General features: G+C 49.9%; 1 protein-coding gene across 3 annotated transcripts in view; it reads left to right on the top strand.

The window, feature by feature from the left end:
- The window catches only part of MROH1 (maestro heat like repeat family member 1), a gene marked incomplete at its 3' end in the record, with an annotated part of 156514 nt that overhangs the window by 26006 nt on the left and 107938 nt on the right, over positions 1-22570 (top strand). For 2 of the 3 annotated variants that reach the window (XM_040334350.1, XM_040334348.1), the window contains 9 exon segments: positions 7-360; positions 2171-2313; positions 3933-4064; positions 4453-4615; positions 4690-4788; positions 6946-7097; positions 9542-9682; positions 19160-19252; positions 21954-22032. In XM_040334350.1, coding sequence (XP_040190284.1) covers positions 339-360; positions 2171-2313; positions 3933-4064; positions 4453-4615; positions 4690-4788; positions 6946-7097; positions 9542-9682; positions 19160-19252; positions 21954-22032 — 1024 coding nt within the window. 3 annotated transcript variants of the gene reach the window in all.

Genomic DNA, 22570 nt, shown 5'->3' with positions numbered 1-22570 from the left:
CCTCGGATTGGACTCTTCTGCATCTTTTGCACGTTTTTAGGCCTCTCGCTGTGTCTAGTCTTCCAAAGATTGGGATCTTCCAGAATAGATTGTAGGAACTGGTGGTGGAGACCAGCAACTCCTCAGTCACATTGTAGATAATGGTCTTTGTCTTCCTAGCCGAGGCCCATGGCGTTCCGCCACATGGATCATTTCTAATCTGAAGCAATACGGGGTGTCCTTGGCTCGTGTGCACCTCCAGCCTGAACCCGGGAAGACTGTCTAGAAACGTGAACTCCGAACCTCGCTGCCCATCCTCCACAGTGGATTCTACAAGATACTAGAAGACAGAGAGGACAATGGCCAATTCCAGTATCAAACGTAAGCTGGTAAACTATATGTGGCGTTTGACGGCTTAGTGAAGTTGTGAAAATACTTAAAGATATGGATGTTTTGGATCGATGTAACTATACATGCGCCATACCTAGCCGATCCCCGGGGAAGCTGAAATCCCTTTTTAGTAAGCACCACTACTACGTTTATTGCCGCTAGCTTCCGGGTCCTATGTTGAGCCACGGCCCTGCTGCTCGCTGAAGACGAGGATTCACTTGCTTGGCATGGGCACCATTCAGAGAATATTTGCATAATGTGCATGCATGTTTTCGGTGAATTCACATCTTCTGCGCGCGACCGGGTGAGTGACCTCATGTGTTCACTGCAGCAGGGCAGCTGCTTGGCACAGGACCCCCAAGATGGCAGCGCCTACAGTGATTTCCAGCTTTTACAGCTCTTGTGGTGATAATGGTTTGGTCCAAGATAAAGATGACTTGTAAGGGTTCTCGTGGTGATAATGGTTTGGTCCAGGTTATAGTTGGGTTGTACAGTTCTCATTTTTCTAATGGTTTGGTCCAGGTTTTAGTTGGGTTGTATGGTTTACAATGGTTTGGTCCAGAGTATAGTTGGCTTGTCCATTTCTTATCGTGATAATGGTTTGGTCCAGGTTATAGTTGACTTCTACATTTCTCATGGGGATAATAGTCTGGTCCAGGTTATAGTTGGCTTGTACAGTTCTCATGGTAATGATGGTTTGGTCCATGTTATCATTGGGTTTTACAGTTCTCATGGTTAGGTGCAGAGTACTAAAGATTATTTTCTTGGGGATGAGACACCACTGATCAGAAGAATAGCGTTCTTTTTGGATCTTGCATCTATAAGAACATAAATACCTCTGTGTATGAAATGGGACTATGTACTCCATGACATTTACCATATAGAAATGTATTCACCATATGAATTGCACTTTATGATTATCACGTTGGTTTGTTTTAACACATATGTGCATATTTTGTGATACCATCCCAGCTGGTTTGGGATTTTAGGTTTTTGCACCTAGAAATTCACATAAATTATTGTTTTGGGGAGAGCCTATCCATACTGACCATCCAGGTCTAGGAGGATATACTTGTTACTTCCCGTGCATCTTATTAGTCACCCACATTGGTTATAGTTGTTGAATTTTTTCGCTGACATTACACAAGATATTGCCCAACAGAGCATATTTGTTTTATTGGCGCTGCACTTTTTTTCTATATCTATTTTTCGCAGCGTATAGTTGGCTTGTACAGTTCTTATGGTGATAATGGTTTGGCCCAGGTTATAGTTGGTTTGTACAGTTCTTATGGTGATAATGGTTCGGTCCGTGTTATCATTGGGTTGTACAGTTCTCATGGTAATAATGGTTCGGTCCGTGTTATCATTGGGTTGTACAGTTCTCATGGTAATAATGGTTTGGTCCAGGAACAGTTCCAATGGGGACACTTGTACTGGTGACAACTAAGAGGGGATTTTGTGGAATTAAAGTAGAATCCCCCCAATGGGGCACAGATGGCAGTTCTTAACCTTAACCCACTCCACCAAAAATGACCAAAATAAATTTGGATAACCGTGAAATAATTTTTACATATATATATATTTATTATCTCTTCTTTATTACATTTTTCTTTACATAAAACATTTAACATGTCTTTACACCTAAAAGGCAGCTCGATACTACTTTCCTTTACTATATGGTGGTTTCCGGTCCCCCCCCCCCCCCCCCCCCAAAAAAAAACATACATTTTGTTACCCAGTACCTGTCACTGTTGGCTATTATCTGCACCCCGGAATATAAAACGTGTCTGTTTCTCACCAGGCTTGGCCGTCACACTCATGGACACCTCCACAGACAAGGACCCCGATGTACAGGAGCAGATCTACAGCTCTCTGTGCTTCATGGGAGAGACGGCAATGGTGGAGGTGCTGGAGTCATGCGACTCTTACCTCCGACAGAACAAGGTACGTAGTTACGAGTCTGAGAATTGGCCCACATAAGGTTTGGAAATGTGCGATCATTGGTGAGTGACAGCACATGGACTATGATTGACAACACAGACTGTGAGATGGCCTGGGCATTGTGATGGAACCGTCCCACACTCCGCTTGGGTTCTTCCTCCAGTCTGAACATGGATATCAGATATTATAGCCACCTATTGTAACCAAGAACTAGGCAGGACTAGTTTAGCTGCAAAACTGGAACTCTTTAATGAACAAAAATCCAGACTTTTATTACACTACACACTCAGATGAGGCTTATCACATTATCATATGCAAACATAACTGTCTACACAAATATAATTAACACTATAAACATTAAGTTAATTAAACCAACGGCCACCTGGACAATCGGAACTCATTCCAGGTCATATGTTCCGGCACCGAGCTCGCGAAGTACAATACACATTGTGACAAGCAGGGCTTTTTTTCAGCGGGAACGTAGGGGAACGCAGTTCTGGCACTGAATATAAGTAATGACAAGGGGGTGCTGGAGGGTCTTTGGCTGAGTGCTGAGGGGATTTTTTTATCTCTGGAGAAGATCTATTGTTGCAGGGGGACTATTGTTGCTGGAGACAGGTCTATTTTTGCTAGTGGGGGGTCTATTTTTGCTAGGAGGGATCTACTTTTGAGGGAGGAGTCTATTGATGCTGGCTGCTGGGAGATGTTGGGGGGAGGTATTGTTTTTGGCAGGAGGTCTAGTGTTGCTGGGGGGGGGGGGATCTATTGCTGTTGGCTGCTTTTCTTGTTAGTAACAAATTCCATACAAATTATGTAGTGCCACAAATTTATACTTGATTCTGTATTTTCCAAAAAGGGGTAATACTGGGAGGTGGGTAGGGGGTGGAACCAATGGACTGTGCTTGGAGGTGGACCCAAGGGACTGTGCTCGGAGGTGGGTAGGGGGTGGACCCAAGAGACGGTGCTTAGAGGTGGGTTGGGGTGGAGAAAAGCGATGACTCAGAATGGGGGCGTTCCTGCACCTATTCTCCATGAAAAAAAGCCCTGGTCACAAGTATAAACGCATCCCCCCACAGTAGTTTGCTAACAGACAATAGGTGTGTTAATTAGCAGAATTGACAATGGGTGAAAGACCCTTAGGAGGGCATACTAGACCTACTTATAATAAACGCATCATAGCAGACAACCCCAGAAAGGTGGTTTGAGTTGATGACATCACCATCTGCTTTGAGTCTAAGTTTGAAGCAATCACTATTGGCAATGAGGCAGCTAGGCCCTATACAGGGACCCCGAGCGTAGAGTCCCAGAGTCGGTGTGTGTCTTGGGGAGACATGGACTTGAATCCAAAGTAACATTACTTCAAGGGTCCCCCAGGTATACACCTCACAAAGAGTAATGTACCCTTAAAAGCCAGGGCCTGTAGTCATTAGGCAAGAGGCTAGCCTGCAGTCCCCTCCAAAAGCCTCTGTCCCAGGTTAGTCTGTCACAATTATGGCCCTCAGGGACGTGGTTGGGTATGGCCCTCAGGGACGTGGTTGAGCATAGCCCTCAGTGACCATGGCCCCCAATCTCTTCATCTGGGAAGTGTGGGTAAATCTGTCACCATTTTGTTCCACCTGCAGTTATCCACTACTCATCGCACCATCATCCTGAGAGCAATGGAGACCATAGTAAGGGAAAACCTTTCAAAATTGAACAAAGAGACAGCAAAGATGGTCATCCTGCTGGCCTCAAATGAGATGACCAAATCAAAGGTGAGTGAGGGTCAGCAGATCTTTGTATCGAGAGGTCTATGGGGGAGTGCGGGTCAGAAGATCTGTGTATGGAGAGGTCTATGGGGGAGTGCGGGTCAGAAGATCTGTGTATGGAGAGGTCTATGGGGGAGTGCGGGTCAGAAGATCTGTGTATGGAGAGGTCTATGGGGGAGTGCGGGTCAGAAGATCTGTGTATGGAGAGGTCTATGGGGGAGTGCGGGTCAGAAGATCTATGTATGGAGAGGTCTATGGGGTTCATTGGCATTCGGTACTTTTTGTGCAACCATTTCTTATCCATGACTCCTCCTCTGCCGCTATATCCGACTCCTTCCTTTCCCCTACCGGTATATCTGACCCCCCTCCCTCCCCTACTCTCCCCTCCTCTCAGGACATCGTGTTTGAGTGGCAGCAGGCGGCCAGTAACGTCCTTGTCGCGGTTGGTAGGAGCTTCATTAACAACGTCATGGAGGAGATTCTGCTGAAGTTCCAGCCGGGGATCCTCCCACACTTCTTTATCATGCAGACGTTGGCCAATCTCTCGGTGGCGAATGGTAAGCGTGTGCCGTGTGTCCTCTGTGATGTCAGTGAAATGACGGTGACAATAATCCTCGCTTGTCTCTGTCAGTGTTTGGGATGGTCCCGTTCCTGAACTCCATTCTGGGGACCATGCTGCCAATGTTGGGGATGGCCAAACAGGACCCCATGAAAGCCGTCTTCTGTGTGGGTAAGCCTGAGAAATCATCGGGATTGAGTGATATGGTAATGTGTGTGTACAGTGAGGACAGGAGGGGGGGGGGGGGTATATCAATAAATATTAGGAGGGTGTATTACCCAGAGTAGGATGTAGGAGCCTAAACAGGGCAGATATTCGGGTACGGAACTCTACCAATGACCAGGTACGGAACTCTACCAATGACCAGGTACGGAACTCTACCAATGACCAGGTACGGAACTCTACCAATGACCAGGTACGGAACTCTACCAATGACCAGGTACGGAACTCTACCAATGACCAGGTACGGAACTCTACCAATGACCAGATAGGGAGCTCCGCCAATGACCAGGTACGGAACTCTACCAATGACCAGATAGGGAGCTCCGCCAATGACCAAGGCAGATATTCAGGTAGGGAGCTCTGCCAATGACCAAGGCAGATATTCAGGTAGGGAGCTTCGCCAATGACGAGGTAGGGAGCTCCGCCAATGACGAGGTACAGAACTCCACTAGTGACAAGGTAGGGAGCTCTGCCAATGACGAGGTAGGGAGCTCTGCCAATGACGAGGTAGGGAGCTCTGCCAATGACGAGGTAGGGAGCTCTGCCAATGACGAGGTAGGGAGCTCTGCCAATGACGAGGTAGGGAGCTCTGCCAATGACGAGGTAGGGAGCTCTGCCAATGACGAGGTAGGGAGCTCTGCCAATGACGAGGTAGGGAGCTCTGCCAATGACGAGGTAGGGAGCTCTGCCAATGACGAGGTAGGGAGCTCTGCCAATGACGAGGTAGGGAGCTCTGCCAATGACGAGGTAGGGAGCTCTGCCAATGACGAGGTACAGAACTCCACTAGTGACGAGGTAGGGAGCTCTGCCAATGACGAGGTAGGGAGCTCTGCCAATGACGAGGTAGGGAGCTCTGCCAATGACGAGGTAGGGAGCTCTGCCAATGACGAGGTAGGGAGCTCTGCCAATGACGAGGTAGGGAGCTCTGCCAATGACGAGGTAGGGAGCTCTGCCAATGACGAGGTAGGGAGCTCTGCCAATGACGAGGTAGGGAGCTCTGCCAATGACGAGGTAGGGAGCTCTGCCAATGACGAGGTAGGGAGCTCTGCCAATGACGAGGTAGGGAGCTCTGCCAATGACGAGGTAGGGAGCTCTGCCAATGACGAGGTAGGGAGCTCTGCCAATGACGAGGTAGGGAGCTCTGCCAATGACGAGGTAGGGAGCTCTGCCAATGACGAGGTAGGGAGCTCCGCCAATGACGAGGTAGGGAGCTCCGCCAATGACCAAGGCAGATATTCAGGTACGGAGCTCCGCCAATGACGAGGTAGGGAGCTCCGCCAATGAACAAGGTTGATATTCAGGTAGGGAGCTCCGCCAATGACCAAGGCAGATATTCAGGTACGGAGCTCCGCCAATGACCAGGTACAGAACTCCGCCAATGACGAGGTAGGGAGCTCCGCCAATGACGAGGTAGGGAGCTCCGCCAATGAACAAGGTTGATATTCAGGTAGGGAGCTCCGCCAATGACGAGGTACAGAACTCCGCCAATGACCAGGTACAGAACTCCGCCAATGACCAGGTACAGAACTCCGCCAATGACCAGGTAGGGAGCTCCGCCAATGACCTTATTCTAGAATTTGAATGTATAAACTCCAGAGCCTGGACAGGGCCCAATATACAGAGACCCCAATACCCCATGAAGTACAAGGGTCTATTTACTGGGCAGAGGTAGGAGGTAGGAGGTATTCTGATTGGTTGTTATGGGTTGCTGCCAGTAGAACATAGCTGAGGTGGCACAAGGCCAGAGCTTGGCTGGCGCTGGTAAAGGATAGCGGGGTTCATATATCATTGGTGGAGCTTTGCATCTTTGTGATGTCTGAATATCCGCCATGTGCAGTCTATGGGAAGGATGTATCCTGATCTCCGGGTTCATGTCTGTGTACAGAGTCCTGTCCTTTATGGAGGGTGAGCACTGCTCCGCCATATAATGTGCTGCTCTTCCAGCAATGATAACCCTGTCCACCCATGTATTGCTATAGTACCATACATGAGGGGGGTGTCAGAAGTGGCACTCCTATCAGTCGAAGGTACCAGAGCCAGGTCTTACCTGAGGGGGGGGATGGGGGTGATTGCTCTGATAACAGCCTCTGATGTGTCCTGTCTCAGCTCTGCAGCGTTTCAGTGAGAGTGTTCTGGAGTATCTGGCTAACCTGGATAAAGCTCCGGACCCCACCGTGAGGAAGGACACCTTCTCCAATGAGCTCTTCAACGCCTACGATGTCCTCTTCAATAACTGGCTGCAGAACCGCGAGTCCAAGGTGAGGCGCCGACCAGCTCTGAGGGTATAATGAGGTGTCTGAACAATAAATAGTAATGATCTGATGCAGGTGTCTGTCCTCTGACCCCGGGGGTTGTGTCTGGAAGTGTCCGTCCCTCGGTTGTCCCTGTCCCAATGTCCTCTCTACCTGCTCATCTTTGTATTATCTCTCTTATCCTCGTATCTCTCTTATTCTTCGTATCTCTCTTATTCTTCGTATCGCTCTTATCCTCGTATCGCTCTTATCCTCGTATCTCTCTTATCCTCGTATCTCTCTTATCCTCGTGTCTCTCTTATACTCGTATCTCTCTTATCCTCGTATCTCTCTAATACTCGTATCTCTCTTACCCTCGTCTCTCTCTTATACTCGTGTCTCTCTTATCCTCGTATCTCTCTTATCCTCGTATCTCTCTAATACTCGTGTCTCTCTTATCCTCGTGTCTCTCTTATCCTCGTGTCTCTCTTATACTCGTATCTCTCTTATCCTCGTATCTCTCTTATCCTCGTATCTCTCTAATACTCGTATCTCTCTTATCCTCGTATCTCTCTTACACTCGTATCTCTCTTATCCTCGTATCTCTCTAATACTCGTATCTCTCTTATCCTCGTATCTCTCTTAGCCTCGTATCTCTCTTATCCTCGTATCTCTTTTCCTCGTGTCTCTCTTACACTCGTATCTCTCTTATCCTCGTATCTCTCTTATCCTCGTATCTCTCTTATCCTCGTATCTCTCTTATCCTCGTATCTCTTACACTCGTATCTCTCTTACACTCGTATCTCTCTTATCCTCGTATCTCTCTTATACTCGTATCTCTCTAATACTCGTGTCTCTCTTATCCTCGTATCTCTCTTATACTCGTATCTCTCTTATACTCGTATCTCTCTTATCCTCGTATCTCTCTAATCCTCGTATCTCTCTAATCCTCGTATCTCTCTTACACTCGTATCTCTCTTATCCTCGTGTCTCTCTTATCCCCGTATCTCTCTAATACTCGTGTCTCTCTAATACTCGTGTCTCTCTAATACTCGTGTCTCTCTAATACTCGTGTCTCTCTAATACTCGTGTCTCTCTTATACTCGTATCTCTCTTATCCTCGTATCTCTTTTCCTCGTATCTCTTTTCCTCGTGTCTCTCTTACACTCGTATCTCTCTTATCCCCGTATCTCTAATACTCGTGTCTCTCTTATCCCCGTATCTCTCTTATCCCCGTATCTCTCTAATACTCGTGTCTCTCTAATACTCGTGTCTCTCTAATACTCGTGTCTCTCTAATACTCGTGTCTCTCTTATACTCGTATCTCTCTTAGCCTCGTATCTCTCTTATCCTCGTATCTCTTTTCCTCGTATCTCTTTTCCTCGTGTCTCTCTTACACTCGTATCTCTCTTATCCTCGTATCTCGCTTACCCTCGTATCTCTCTTATCCTCGTATCTCTCTTACACTCGTATCTCTCTTATCCTCGTATCTCTCTAATCCTCGTATCTCTCTAATCCTCGTATCTCTCTAATACTCGTGTCTCTCTAATACTCGTATCTCTCTAATCCTCGTATCTCTCTAATACTCGTGTCTCTCTTATCCTCGTATCTCTCTTATCCTCGTATCTCTCTTATCCTCGTATCTCTCTCCTCCTCGTATCTCTCTTATACTCGTATCTCTCTTACACTCGTATCTCTCTTACCCTCGTATCTCTCTTACCCTCGTATCTCTCTTACCCTCGTATCTCTCTTACCCTCGTATCTCTCTTATCCTCGTGTCTCTCTAATACTCGTGTCTCTCTTATCCTCGTATCTCTCTTGCCCTCGTATCTCTCTTGCCCTCGTATCTCTCTTGCCCTCGTATCTCTCTTGCCCTCGTATCTCTCTTGCCCTCGTATCTCTCTTGCCCTCGTATCTCTCTTGCCCTCGTATCTCTCTTGCCCTCGTATCTCTCTTGCCCTCGTATCTCTCTTGCCCTCGTATCTCTCTTGCCCTCGTATCTCTCTTGCCCTCGTATCTCTCTTGCCCTCGTATCTCTCTTGCCCTCGTATCTCTCTTGCCCTCGTATCTCTCTTGCCCTCGTATCTCTCTTGCCCTCGTATCTCTCTTGCCCTCGTATCTCTCTTGCCCTCGTATCTCTCTTGCCCTCGTATCTCTCTTGCCCTCGTATCTCTCTTGCCCTCGTATCTCTCTTGCCCTCGTATCTCTCTTGCCCTCGTATCTCTCTTGCCCTCGTATCTCTCTTGCCCTCGTATCTCTCTTGCCCTCGTATCTCTCTTGCCCTCGTATCTCTCTTGCCCTCGTATCTCTCTTGCCCTCGTATCTCTCTTGCCCTCGTATCTCTCTTATACTCGTATCTCTCTCCTATTTTTCTCTTTTTTTCTCTTTCTCTTTTTTTTCTTTCTCTTTTCTCGCTCCTTTTCTCTCTCTCCCACTCTCCTCTCAGTCCCGTCTCTCTGCTTCCTCTGCAGGTCAGGTTGGCTGTGGTTGAGGCTCTCGGGCCGATGAGTCACCTGTTGCCCAATGAGAAGTTGGAGGAGCATCTCCCGCGGCTGATCCCTGGCATCCTCTCTCTCTATAAGAAGAATGTGGATGCTTTCTATGTAACAAAGGTGAGTGGTACGACTGAGATACTTCAAAAGCTGCCATGAAATTCTCTGGAGGGACAGAGATGTTCAGGGACTGACGGGTTATACTGCCACCCGCAGGGAGATTTGGATGCTCGCTGTGACCAGCCAGATATAAGCCCTCTTATTCCCAGCATACCTCCGTTTTTAGCTAGGAGGGTTACCACCTTTGCTCTGTGGAGACAAGTCGTAACCTATTTTGCTAGCTAAAAGTTTTTCTTCCAGTTGAGGTTCCTGCCATACCAGTGCTTGATCTGGTCTCTGTATGCAGATTTCTAGGTCGGCCTTTCTTCAGCTTGACATTTGGCATGCTGCGCCCAAACCTCGCTGGGCTGGATATGCTGGGCTAGGCCGGACCTTGACCCTCCGGCATTGGGCTCTGCATTGTGGTGCTTCCTGGATCTTAGTGTTTTGTATTGGTAAGCCACACAGAACTTTCCAGGTTCAGAGTCAATGTACAGCCACGGGTCTCTGAAGACTCGGCCCCTAGTGCTTGCTACTCACCATCTTTCCTAGAAAAAAATGGACACAGACAGGGGCGTCGTTATGGCGGGGCTTGGTGGGCTGGAGCCCCGAATGGTACCCCGAAAAGCCCCGAGTCTCGGCCATTTAATTTAACATTATTAGCCCCGAATCCCCTGAAAAAAATGTGTGAGCGCGGACCGCGGTGCTGTGTCATGTCAGTGTCTGAGTCTGTGCCGTGCGAGCGTCCATCCAACGACATCACAGACACGGCCCCGCCCGCGATCCCAGGATTGGCCAGTGAGATGTCCATCATAGGCGCGCTGTGCTGTTATGATGGACATCACAGTGGACCAATCCTATGGCGATTCACGGCCAAAAGGGGTGAGAAAGCGCGCGAAGCTTGACTTCACGTCAGGCGCAGCAAACAGACTGGAGTCTGTGTGAGGAGGCGGCAGACCGTGGCACCAGCGTGGAGGGCGGCTGGAGACGGCTGGAGGACGGCTAGAGCAGACAGCCAGTGTGAGTGACAACAGGGGGGGGGGGAGCCGGGAGGACACCTGGACAGTGAAAATTAAATAAACAATATAAATTCCAGTGTATTACAGTTATACTGCATACACAGAACTGGGTGATAATAAACTATTATGACCAACGGATGTTTAAATGGTGTCCATGTGTAAAATATATACCATACAATGTGAGTGACAAATAAATTATTAACAGGTGTTAATACACAATCTGGTGACTGGAATAATCCATGTGCAAATGGATGCAAGTGATACAGTCCCAAAACAAATTGGAGATAATCAAAGTGCAGAGTGCTCTTGTGTCTTCCAAATATGATATGCCAGAAAAAAGTGGTTCACCAAAGTTCACCAAGTATAAAGATAGATGCCTCCTTACCAAACGTTGTTGACCAAATTATTTAAAATATGGTCAATGCTAGCTTGTGGTTAAATATGGGTCAGCAAAATCTCATACAGGTTCCGATGTCAGCAGCAGACCAGATCCCAAAAAAAGAGAGGAAATGCCTCCATAGTGTAAAACGTTTATTAAATCATTAAAATTATAATCTTACTGACCGGTCTTACTGAGAAACGAGCGGCTAGCGGTGGAACGCACGCTGGATTTCCAGGATACGACTGCATCTCTCTCCACACTTCCTTATCCCTCACAAGCATACAGCCTCAGTGCCGGGACACGGGCACCAGCAATAGTAAGCAGCCACTTGGCACTGTGCTTATAATTTTAATGATTTAATAAACGTTTTACACTATGGAGGCATTTCCTCTCTTTTTTTGGGATCTGGTCTGCTGCTGACATCGGAACCTGTATGAGATTTTGCTGACCCATATTTAACCACAAGCTAGCATTGACCATATTTTAATTAATTTGGTCAACAACGTTTGGTAAGGAGGCATCTATCTTTATACTTGGTGAACTTTGGTGAACCACTTTTTTCTGGCATATCATATTTGGAAGACACAAGAGCACTCTGCACTTTGATTATCTCCAATTTGTTTTGGGACTGTATCACTTGCATCCATTTGCACATGGATTATTCCAGTCACCAGATTGTGTATTAACACCTGTTAATAATTTATTTGTCAGTCACATTGTATGGTATATATTTTACACATGGACACCATTTAAACATCCGTTGGTCATAATAGTTTATTATCACCCAGTTCTGTGTATGCAGTATAACTGTAATACACTGGAATTCATATTGTTTATTTAATTTTCACTATTTAAGCGCCCCTCACGTATTACTTCATTCTATAAAATCCTTCCCTGCAAGCTTGACACAACAATCCTAAGTGTTCTAGTGACAGCTTCCATACTTCTCAGCTAGTTAATATACATGGCAATGTTCTACAGCCATTTACATTTCTACAAGATAATCCAGACCCTTCATTATTATTATTATTATTATTATTATACAGATTTATATGGCGCCAACAGTTTGCGCAGCGCTTTACATCAGGGAAGACAGTACAGTCACAATACAATCAATACAGGAGGGATCAGAGGGCCCTGCTCGTTAGAGCTTACAATCTAGAAGATTCATTCCTACTTTGAGTTCTATACACTGGATTGACTTTGCAATTATGCGGTTTATCTTTTGAATAAGAGCGTTACCACTATCACTGGAATTGATGGGCTGATCTATTGATTAACCTTTACAGTGATCTCTGTGCTCTCATTCTGCTTGGTGCTATATTGGCCCATTGGAACATTGTTTGCAGGTTATTTATACTCCCTAGTGGAAGCATTTAATACATAGCCCCAGTATAAGATCTGCATTTCCAGTGCTCACCCTCAGGGTCATTGTCATCACTGTTACTTTTGATATATGTACAGATATCTAGGGGTTAATAATTATACTTTGGTCAAGTGGGATTTCATCATACCCCCACTTTTAGAATACAACGTTGTAATTTTTTACAGTGTATTTATTATGTGGTGGTCAGGTCAGTGTATGCAGTTCAGGTCATTGTAGTCAGGACAGGTGAGTTTATGCAGGTGAGTGTTAGTGTATGCAGGTTATGTCAGTGTGTGTGTGTGTGTGTCTCTGTACTAACACACACACTCACGTAGGTCAGGGTATGTGCATCAGGTAGGTCCACCTGCGCCACTCCACCGACCGCACCCCCCCCCCCCCCCCCGGCTTGGCTTCAGCCCTGGTCTTTTTGGCACCTAGCAACGCCCCTGGACACAGATTAAAAATTCCCACTTCTGCCGGTGTACCGTGGAAAGGGTGAACACCTGAGGGACTGAGCGCTGATGTCCTCTGCTTGGTGGCGTAGCACGTGCGCGCTCTGCGCTCTCTTGACACGTCTGGAACTGTTCTCTTTGCCAGGCCCTGCAGTACAACATGACTTGGCTTTGATATTAGTCTAAGAAACCCTAACTGATTGGGCGAAAACCATAAGGGGTATATTTCTAGCTATGAACTAAAGGGAATTTGGACTTTTAGAGGCACACGAGTAGGTATTGTAAAACACTGATGCCGCGTACACACGACCGTCATGCAAAAAAATGAAGTTTTTCTCGATGCGATTCCTCTCAAGCCTTCCTTGCACACACAAAAAAAAGCGCCTGAGCAAAGCGCGGTGACGTACGACCGCACTATAAAGGGGAAGTTCCTCTCGAATTGCGCCACCTTTTGGGCTGCTTTTGCTAATTTCGTGTTACCGCGTGTTAGTAAAAGTTTGGCGAGAGACGATTTGCGCTTTTCAGTCTTTTACAGCGTGATGAATGTGCCATCTCCTTTACGAACGTGTCGAGAAAAAGAACGACGAGCAAAACCACGAGAAAAAATGGAGCAGGTTCTAATTTTTATTTTTGTTGTTTGCATGGAGCATATACACGTTTTCGCGACCAATCAAAAAAATGGCAGCTTTCTCGTCATGAAAAATGGTCGTGTGTACGCGGCATAAGGGTTTTTATTGTAGAAATACTAATATATATTTAATAAAAATAAATAAAAAAAATCGTAAATTGGGGCGCAAGTTCTGTATTCAGAAAGAACTTGCGCCCTAAGTTACGGCGGCGTAGCGTTACGGCGGCGTAGCGTATGTGGTCCGGCGTAAGCCCGCCTATATCAAATGTGGATGATGTGGGCGTGTTTTTATTTAAATTTGAAAGAATCCCGGTGCGCATGCGTCGGATAGAATGCCTAAGATACGTCGGCTCAATGCCTGTGACGTGAACGTAACTTACGCACAGCCCTATTCGCGTACGACTTACGCAAACGACGTAAAAAGATAGGCCTGTTCCGACGTCCATACCTTGCATGGGCTGCGCCACCTAGGGAGCAGCTTTATCTTTACGCCGGCGTATCTCTTCCGTAAACGGCGTAACTAATTGCGACGGGCATACGTAAGTTCGTGAATCGGCGTATCTTGCTCATTTGCATATTCGACGCAGAAAACAACGGAAGCGCCACCTAGCGGCCAGCGTAAATTTGCACCCTAAGATATGACGGCGTAGGAGACTTGCGCCGCTCGTATCTTAGCCTAATTTAAGCGTATCTGGTTTCCAGAATACGCTTAAATTTACGACGGCGTAGATTCAGAGTTACGACGGCGTATCTACTTATACGCCGGCGTAACACTACCTGAATCCAGCTAATAGAATCGTATATTCCGATATTATAGCTGGTCCACAAAGGTCCTCATAACATTCACAATAATATCCAGTTTTCTTGTACAGACTCGGTGAGTACAGTAGGAACGACCAGAAATACAACCGTAGAGTGGAGAACCATGAAGTGGGTCCAGAGGAGAAGGAGATCTCGCTCCACATGTTACGCGTGTTGAAACGCTTCCTCAGGAGCATAGACGTAGGAATAGGAATGGCCGTGATGAATGAGACAACAGTCAGCCTTGGTACAGAGACAATGGTGATGTGTTGTACATACGGCCAGTCAAGGGTCTTCATCTGGGTTTAGAAGTTCCACATGGAATCTACCAGGTCTGTCATGGCTTCCAATCACCAGGGAGACTTCCTGAGAACATCAGCGATGTGCACCTGCACTGACATAGAGTTAGATTTTATATATATATATATATAAATTTGTGTGTATGTATGAGTAAAACCTTGGTTTGAGAGCGTTTTGCAAGACAGTCAAAAAAAATGTTAAAGCGGGGGTTCACCCTTAGAGGGCACTTTTCCCCCTTCGCTTCCTGCTCGTTTTCTCTAGGGGAATCGGCTATTTGTTTTAAAATATGTGCAGTACTTACCCGTTTACGAGATGCATCCTCTCTGTCGCTTCCGGGTGTGGGCTGCGGGAATGGGCGTTCCTTCTTGATTGACAGTCTTCCGAGAGGCTTCCGACGGTCGCATCCATCGCGTCACGATTTTCCGAAAGAAGCCGAACGTCGGTGCGCAGGCGCAGTATAGAGCCGCACCGACGTTCGGCTTCTTTCGGCTACGAGTGACGCGATGGATGCGACCGTCGGAAGCCTCTCGGAAGACTGTCAATCAAGAAGGAACGCCCGCTCCCGAAGACCCATACCCGGAAGCGACGGAAGAAGATGCATCTCGAAAACGGGTAAGTACTGCTCATATTTTAATACAAATAGCCGATTCCCCTAGACACAACGAGCAGGAAGCTAAGGGGAGAAAAAAAAAAATTTAATAAATGGGTGAACTCCCGCTTTAAATACATTTTGACTTGATATACAAGCGATGTCTTGATATAAGAGCAGCGTCATGTCACAACTGAGTATAAAAGAGAAGAGAGGAGCCTCTAAGTGTAGCAATATGGTTACATATAATGAAGGGACAACATTTAGCAACTTATTGCTACACTTAGAGGCGCCTCTCTTCTCTTTTATACTCCGGAGCTCCTGCTGGATTTTCCTTCTAGTCCCCTTGTGGAGGCTTCCATGTGTGGGTGGACATTTTATGGTCACACAGCCAATCCCATCGCTAGAATCTTTTTATATGGACTATAAACTGAAGGATTTATGAATAAAATGGTTGCTTTGATATACAAGTGCTTTGGATTACAAGCATGATTCTGGAAACAAATTATACTCGCAATCCAAGGTTTTACTAATATATATTAAAACCACATAAACATTTCCTTCAATTTGCTGTGGATCCTCTGTACTTCCAGTTTGTATGTCAATGATAGGGAAGGGGTTAACACTAGGGGGCGATCAAGGGGTTAATTATGTTCCCTAAAGTGTGTTCTAACTGAAGGGGGGTGGGATTGACTAGGGGAAATGACAGATCGCTGAAAGAACCGGGAGCTGTGTGTTTACACACACAGCTCCCGGGTTCTCACTCTGTCGCGAGCGATCGCGGGTGCCCAGCGGTGATCCCGCCCGCCGGGCACTCGCATCAGAACCAGGGGCGAGCAGGGGGCACGCGCCCCTGGTGGCCGCAAAGCAACATCATGTTATATTACGTGATTTTGCGCAGCCGAGCCAACTTGCCGCAGTAAAACTGCGGTGGGCGGTCGGCAAGCGGTTAAGCCTTTCTTCTGCATCTCAGGTATTCGCGGGGGTGCTGGCTCCTGTGCATGGACTATCTTCTGCTGGGGGGAATAGGTTCCAGCACACAATGAAGTTCTGACCGGCCAAACCTTAGTACCCTTCAGCTGGGTACTAAGCCCTTTAGACCTCGGCACTGAAATGTACCTGTGTCTTCAGGCCTCTGGATCTAATCCTAGACACCGCTCAAGCCAGAGTTTGTCTTCATGAGAAGCTTCAACATCTCCACTTCCAGACTCTCTTCAGTCCTGGAGGAGTCCTCTGAGTCTTGGGTTCTGGGGGAAATTGAATCCTTAGAGGCTGTCCTATTCACCCAGTTTCACTCCAGACCCATAAAACATAACATTCTGTCATTGTGGGACAAGTCAGTCCTTCGCCAGTCCCCATTTGTCCGGCACCGTATGGAAAGCAGACTTCGATTAGTGTAAGACTTTTACCCCAGGAAATTCTCAGTATGGCAAATCCTGGTGTATTTGTAGACGGATTTAGACCTGCAGTTGGCTCTGGGCACTCGGGTCTCGGCACTTCCACTGGATTGCCATTCTTCCATGTGGCTCCTCACAATTGACTCCATAGGATCTCCGTTCAGTTCTCTCAGCTCTTCCAGAAAACTCTCTTTGAACCCACCCGGGATATTCCAAACGTGCTCACCTTGTCATTCACCTCCTCCAGGCGAGTGTCTGCGCTCCTGGCCTCCTTTCTGCTCGTGTCAAAAGGAACAAGATGTTGCCGAGGTCCGGAATTTCCTTCCTACTGAAAGTAGTTTTGGCCTTTGGCCTCACCCAGGACACGGTTCTTCTGTCTAGGACATGGTTCTTCTGTCTAGGACATGGTTCTTCTGTCTAGGACATGGTTCTTCTGTCTAGGACATGGTTCTTCTGTCCAGGACATGGTTCTTCTGTCTAGGACATGGTTCTTCTGTCTAGGACATGGTACTTCTGTCTAGGACATGGTACTTCTGTCTAAGACATGGTACTTCTGTCTAGGACATGGTTCTTCTGTCTAGGACATGGTTCTTCTGTCTAGGACGTGGTACTTCTGTCTAGGACGTGGTACTTCTGTCTAGGACACGGTTCTTCTGTCTAGGACATGGTTCTTCTGTCCAGGACATGGTTCTTCTGTCTAGGACATGGTTCTTCTGTCTAGGACATGGTTCTTCTGTCTAGGACAGGGTTCTTCTGTCTAGGACATGGTTCTTCTGTCTAGGACATGGTTCTTCTGTCTAGGACATGGTTCTTCTGTCTAGGACATGGTTCTTCTGTCTAGGACATGGTACTTCTGTCTAGGACATGGTACTTCTGTCTAGGACATGGTTCTTCTGTCTCTGTCCGGATTCAGTTTTTTAGGAGATCTCCCTCCGTTTTCTGGTGCCTTTTAGACGATCACATTTGCATAGTAGTGAGTATCTTCTATGGTTCTTTGTGTAAAGTGCTGAGCGCTGGCTTGCAATACGCCAGAGATAAGGAAGTGATCCCGACGTGCACGCCCAGTGGCGTCACTAGGGTTGGTGTCACCCCTCTAGCGGGTGTCACCCGGTGCGGGCCGCACCCCCATAGCAACGCCTCTGTGCACACCTCTCCACACTTTACAATTAGAAGCAGCAGCAGATATTCAGCTTCACTGCAGCGCTGAACCCTCTCGGATGTAGTCCATGTCAGGCGGGTTCACCTCACTGCTTCCGTTAGACTGTTTTGTCATTCTTGATGGTACCATTTCTCGTGCTTCAGGTGAACCTTATATCAAGCTTTTATCTTTGAGGAACACCGGTCCAACCTCACTGAAGGTCTCTGTGATCATGCTCTTGGCGTTGCTTTTCCTCAAAACTGAGGCATGCTGGGGAGGAGGAGGGGTTATACCAGTTTCCAGATTCTCCTGTAGACGGTAGTAAAACCCAACAGTCTGAATTTCTGTATCCCGCAATGAGCACTGAGAAATGGATTTATGGGAAGTAAAAAAATCATTGGCCATGTACTAGATAGAGCCCACTGTTATGGAGGAGAGTGCAGTGTCATGGCCGACACGGTGGGGGAAGGGGTTTCCCGCCTCCCTGCACGGTGGGGAAGGGGTTTCCTGCCTCCGGGCACGGTGGGGAAGGGGTTTCCTTCCTCCGGGCACGGTGGGGGAAGGGGTTTCCTGCCTCCTGGTACGGTGGGGGAAGGGGATTCCTGCCTCCGGGCACGGTGGGGGAAGGGGTTTCCTTCTTCCGGGCACGGTGGGGGAAGGGGTTTCCTTCTTCCGGGCACGGTGGGGGAAGGGGTTTCCTTCTTCCGGGCATGGTGGGGGAAGGGGTTTCCTTCTTCCGGGCATGGTGGGGGAAGGGGTTTCCTTCCTCCGGGCACGGTGGGGGAAGGGGTTTCCTTCCTCCGGCATGGTGGGGGAAGGGGTTTCCGGGCTCGGTGGGGGAAGGGGTTTCTTGCCTCCGGGCACGGTGGGGGAAGGGGTTTCCTGCCTCCGGGCACGGTGGGGGAAGGGGTTTCCTGCCTCCGGGCACGGTGGGGGAAGGGGTTTCCTGCCTCCGGGCACGGTGGGGGAAGGGGTTTCCTGCCTCCGGGCACGGTGGGGGAAGGGGTTTCCTGCCTCTGGGCACGGTGGGGGAAGGGGTTTCCTGCCTCTGGGCACGGTGGGGGAAGGGGTTTCCTGCCTCCAGGCACGGTGGGGAAGGGGTTTCCTGCCTCCGGGCACGGTGGGGAAGGGGTTTCCTGCCTCCAGGCACGGTGGGGAAGGGGTTTCCCTCCTCCGGGCACGGTGGGGGGGGAAGGGGTTTCCTGCCTCCGGGCACGGTGGGGACCAGATGGCACCATGGATGGTCCGATGGTTGGAGGAGGTAGACTGTGAAAGGTTGGAACTCCCAGGAGTGGTAGTCCTGTGAATTCTGAGGATGAGGCCTGATATCGGTGCTCCAGCCTTCCTGTAGGTGTAACCTTGTGGGGGCTCTCCGGTTATTGCGGGATGTATAATAACGCTCCACCCTTATTGTGTCTGTTGTCAGAGCTTCTGTCAGATCCTGGAGAGCGCCGTGGCCAATGACAGCCGGACTCTGGAGCCTCTGATGGACTCTGTGCTGGCAGCCCTTCACTCCCAGGTAAGGATTCCTTCACTGCCTCTTGGTGAGCTCAGCTGACTGCCACTCCTATCACTACCTAACCATCACTACCTAACCATCACTCCCATCACTACCTAACCATCACTCCCATCATCTGCTGCTGAATAGAAATCAATACTAAGGGGTAGATCCACAAAGAAATTACGCCGGCGTATCTCTTGATACGCCGCGTAATTTCAAATTTTGCGCGTCGTATCTTTGTTTTGGTATCCACAAAACAAGATACAACGGCATCTGTGTTAGATCCGACAGGCGTACGCCATCGGATCTAAGATGCAATTTTCCGTCGCATTCTTTTACGTCCTTTCCGTTCGGCTTTTTCCGGCGTATAGTTAAAGCTGCTATATGGTGGCGTACGCAATGTTAAGTATGGCCATCGTTCCCGCATCTAATTTTAAATATTTTACGTCGTTTGCATAAGTCGTCCGTGAATGGGGCTGTACGCCATTTACGTTCACGTCAAAACCAATGACGTCCTTGCGACGTCATTTAGCGCAATGCACGGCGGGAAATTCTAGGGACGGCACATGCGCAGTTCGTTTGGCGCGGGGACCCGCTTCATTTAAATGAAACACGCCCCCTACCCGCCGCATTTGAATTCTGTGCCCTTACGCCGCGAGAGATACACTACGCCGCCGTAACTTACGGCGCAAATTCGTTGAGGATTCAAACCAAAGCCAAGTAAGTTACGGCGGCGTAGCGTATCTTAGATACGCTGCGCCGGTGCAGATCTTTGTGGATCTGCCTCTAAATGTATTAATCCCGCGCTCCTTCCGTTCTAAAGTGCAAAGTGAATATGATAATATAGTGTAAAAAGTCCAAACACAAAATAAGTTCAATAGTGCAAATAGTGAATGTTCAAACAGTGTATGGGAGCCCTCGGGGGGACGGTGTACGGGAGCCCTCGGGGGGACGGTGTACGGGAGCCCTCCGGGGGGACGGTGTACGGGAGCCCTCCGGGGGGACGGTGTACGGGAGCCCTCCGGGGGGACGGTGTACGGGAGCCCTCGGGGGGACGGTGTATGGGAGCCCTCGGGGGGACGGTGTATGGGAGCCCTCGGGGGGACGGTGTATGGGAGCCCTCGGGGGGGCGGTGTATGGGAGCCCTCGGGGGGGCGGTGTACGGGAGCCCTCGGGGGGACGGTGTACGGGAGCCCTCGGGGGGACGGTGTACGGGAGCCCTCGGGGGGACGGTGTATGGGAGCCCTCGGGGGGACGGTGTATGGGAGCCCTCGGGGGGACGGTGTATGGGAGCCCTCGGGGGGACGGTGTATGGGAGCCCTCGGGGGGACGGTGTATGGGAGCCCTCGGGGGGACGGTGTATGGGAGCGGTGTACGGGAGCCCCCGGGGGCGGTGTACGGGAGCCCTCCGGGGGACGGTGTATGGGAGCGGTGTACGGGAGCCCTCCGGGGGACGGTGTACGGGAGCCCTCCGGGGGACGGTGTACGGGAGCCCTCCGGGGGACGGTGTACGGGAGCCCTCCGGGGGCGGTGTACGGGAGCCCTCCGGGGGACGGTGTACGGGAGCCCTCCGGGGGACGGTGTACGGGAGCCCTCGGGGGGACGGTGTACGGGAGCCCTCGGGGGGACGGTGTACGGGAGCCCTCGGGGGGACGGTGTACGGGAGCCCTCGGGGGGACGGTGTACGGGAGCCCTCGGGGGGACGGTGTACGGGAGCCTTCGGGGACGGTGTACGGGAGCCTTCGGGGACGGTGTACGGGAGCCTTCGGGGACGGTGTACGGGAGCCTTCGGGGGACGGTGTACGGGAGCCCTCCGGGGGCGGTGTACGGGAGCCCTCCGGGGGCGGTGTACGGGAGCCCTCCGGGGGACGGTGTACGGGAGCCCTCCGGGGGACGGTGTACGGGAGCCCTCGGGGGGACGGTGTACGGGAGCCCTCGGGGGGACGGGGTACGGGCGCCCTCGGGGGGACGGTGTACGGGGGCCCTCGGGGGGACGGTGTACGGGAGCCTTCGGGGACGGTGTACGGGAGCCTTCGGGGACGGTGTACGGGAGCCTTCGGGGACGGTGTACGGGAGCCTTCGGGGACGGTGTACGGGAGCCTTCGGGGACGGTGTACGGGAGCCCTCGGGGGGACGGTGTACGGGAGCCCTCGGGGGGACGGTGTACGGGAGCCCTCGGGGGGACGGTGTACGGGAGCCCTCGGGGGGACGGTGTACGGGAGCCCTCGGGGGGACGGTGTACGGGAGCCCTCGGGGGGACGGTGTACGGGAGCCATCCTTTGTCGTAGGCACATTAGATGACAGTAGGGGGAGGGGGGAATCTCAGTTATGTCACAACGCGTTTCATGGGTTCCAAATATCTCACTTCCTCGGGGTCTGAGTGACGCTTGGAAGGGTCTCATATCCCTTCGATGTAAAATAAATGATTCCATTCTATTGGGGGGGGGGCAGAGGCTGTAGAGCTGCACATCACAACCCTTCACCCACTGTCCCGTCTTGTGGTGTGTGCCGGAGTCGGGAGACACCGATACTCGCTGTATTTTATGGTTGGGATGGAGGGGGGGAGGACGCCGCTGTCTTCAAAGACTACCTGAGGGAAAATTGAATTTGCATCTAGTCAGCTGACCCCACGAGATTCGGCCTGAATTTAGGGACATCGGAAGTTCTGGGTCATCTCTGGTTGTCCCTCCCCCCATTGTCTTTCTTCCTCTCCTGGCAGATCTGCTCCTCCATGGACTCCTCCACTCTGATGATGGAACGGAATAAGAATGAGCTTCTCCGCTGCTTCACAGTTCTTGGTAAGGGTGGAGTCCGGGGGGGGGGGGGGTGTTGGGTGAAGTCCGGGGGGGGGGTGGAGTCCGGGGGGGGGTGTTGGGTTGGGTGGAGTCTGCGGGGGTGTTGGGTTGGGTGGAGTCTGGGGGGGTGTTGGGTTGGGTGGAGTCTGCGGGGGTGTTGGGTTGGGTGGAGTCTGCGGGGGTGTTGGGTTGGGTGGAGTCTGCGGGGGTGTTGGGTTGGGTGGAGTCTGCGGGGGTGTTGGGTTGGGTGGAGTCTGCGGGGGTGTTGGGTTGGGTGGAGTCTGCGGGGGTGTTGGGTTGGGTGGAGTCTGCGGGGGTGTCTTCCACCTCCTGTCCCCAGATCCAATGTCTGCTCAGCTTTTCCTGGGAGATCTATGATGGCCAGATGAGGATGGATAAAGATAGATGAAGAATGATTATAGCTGAATGATGATTTATGATGCATGAAGATGGGAGAATGATAATGGAAGGATGATGGGTGGATGGCGATAGAGGAAGAATGATTGATGATGGAGGAAGAATGATTGATGATGGAGGAAGA

This window comes from Rana temporaria (genome assembly GCF_905171775.1).
Source record: "Rana temporaria chromosome 5 unlocalized genomic scaffold, aRanTem1.1 chr5z, whole genome shotgun sequence".
Classification (NCBI taxonomy): domain Eukaryota; kingdom Metazoa; phylum Chordata; class Amphibia; order Anura; family Ranidae; genus Rana; species Rana temporaria.
This window is presented reverse-complemented; position numbering and strand designations above follow the sequence as displayed.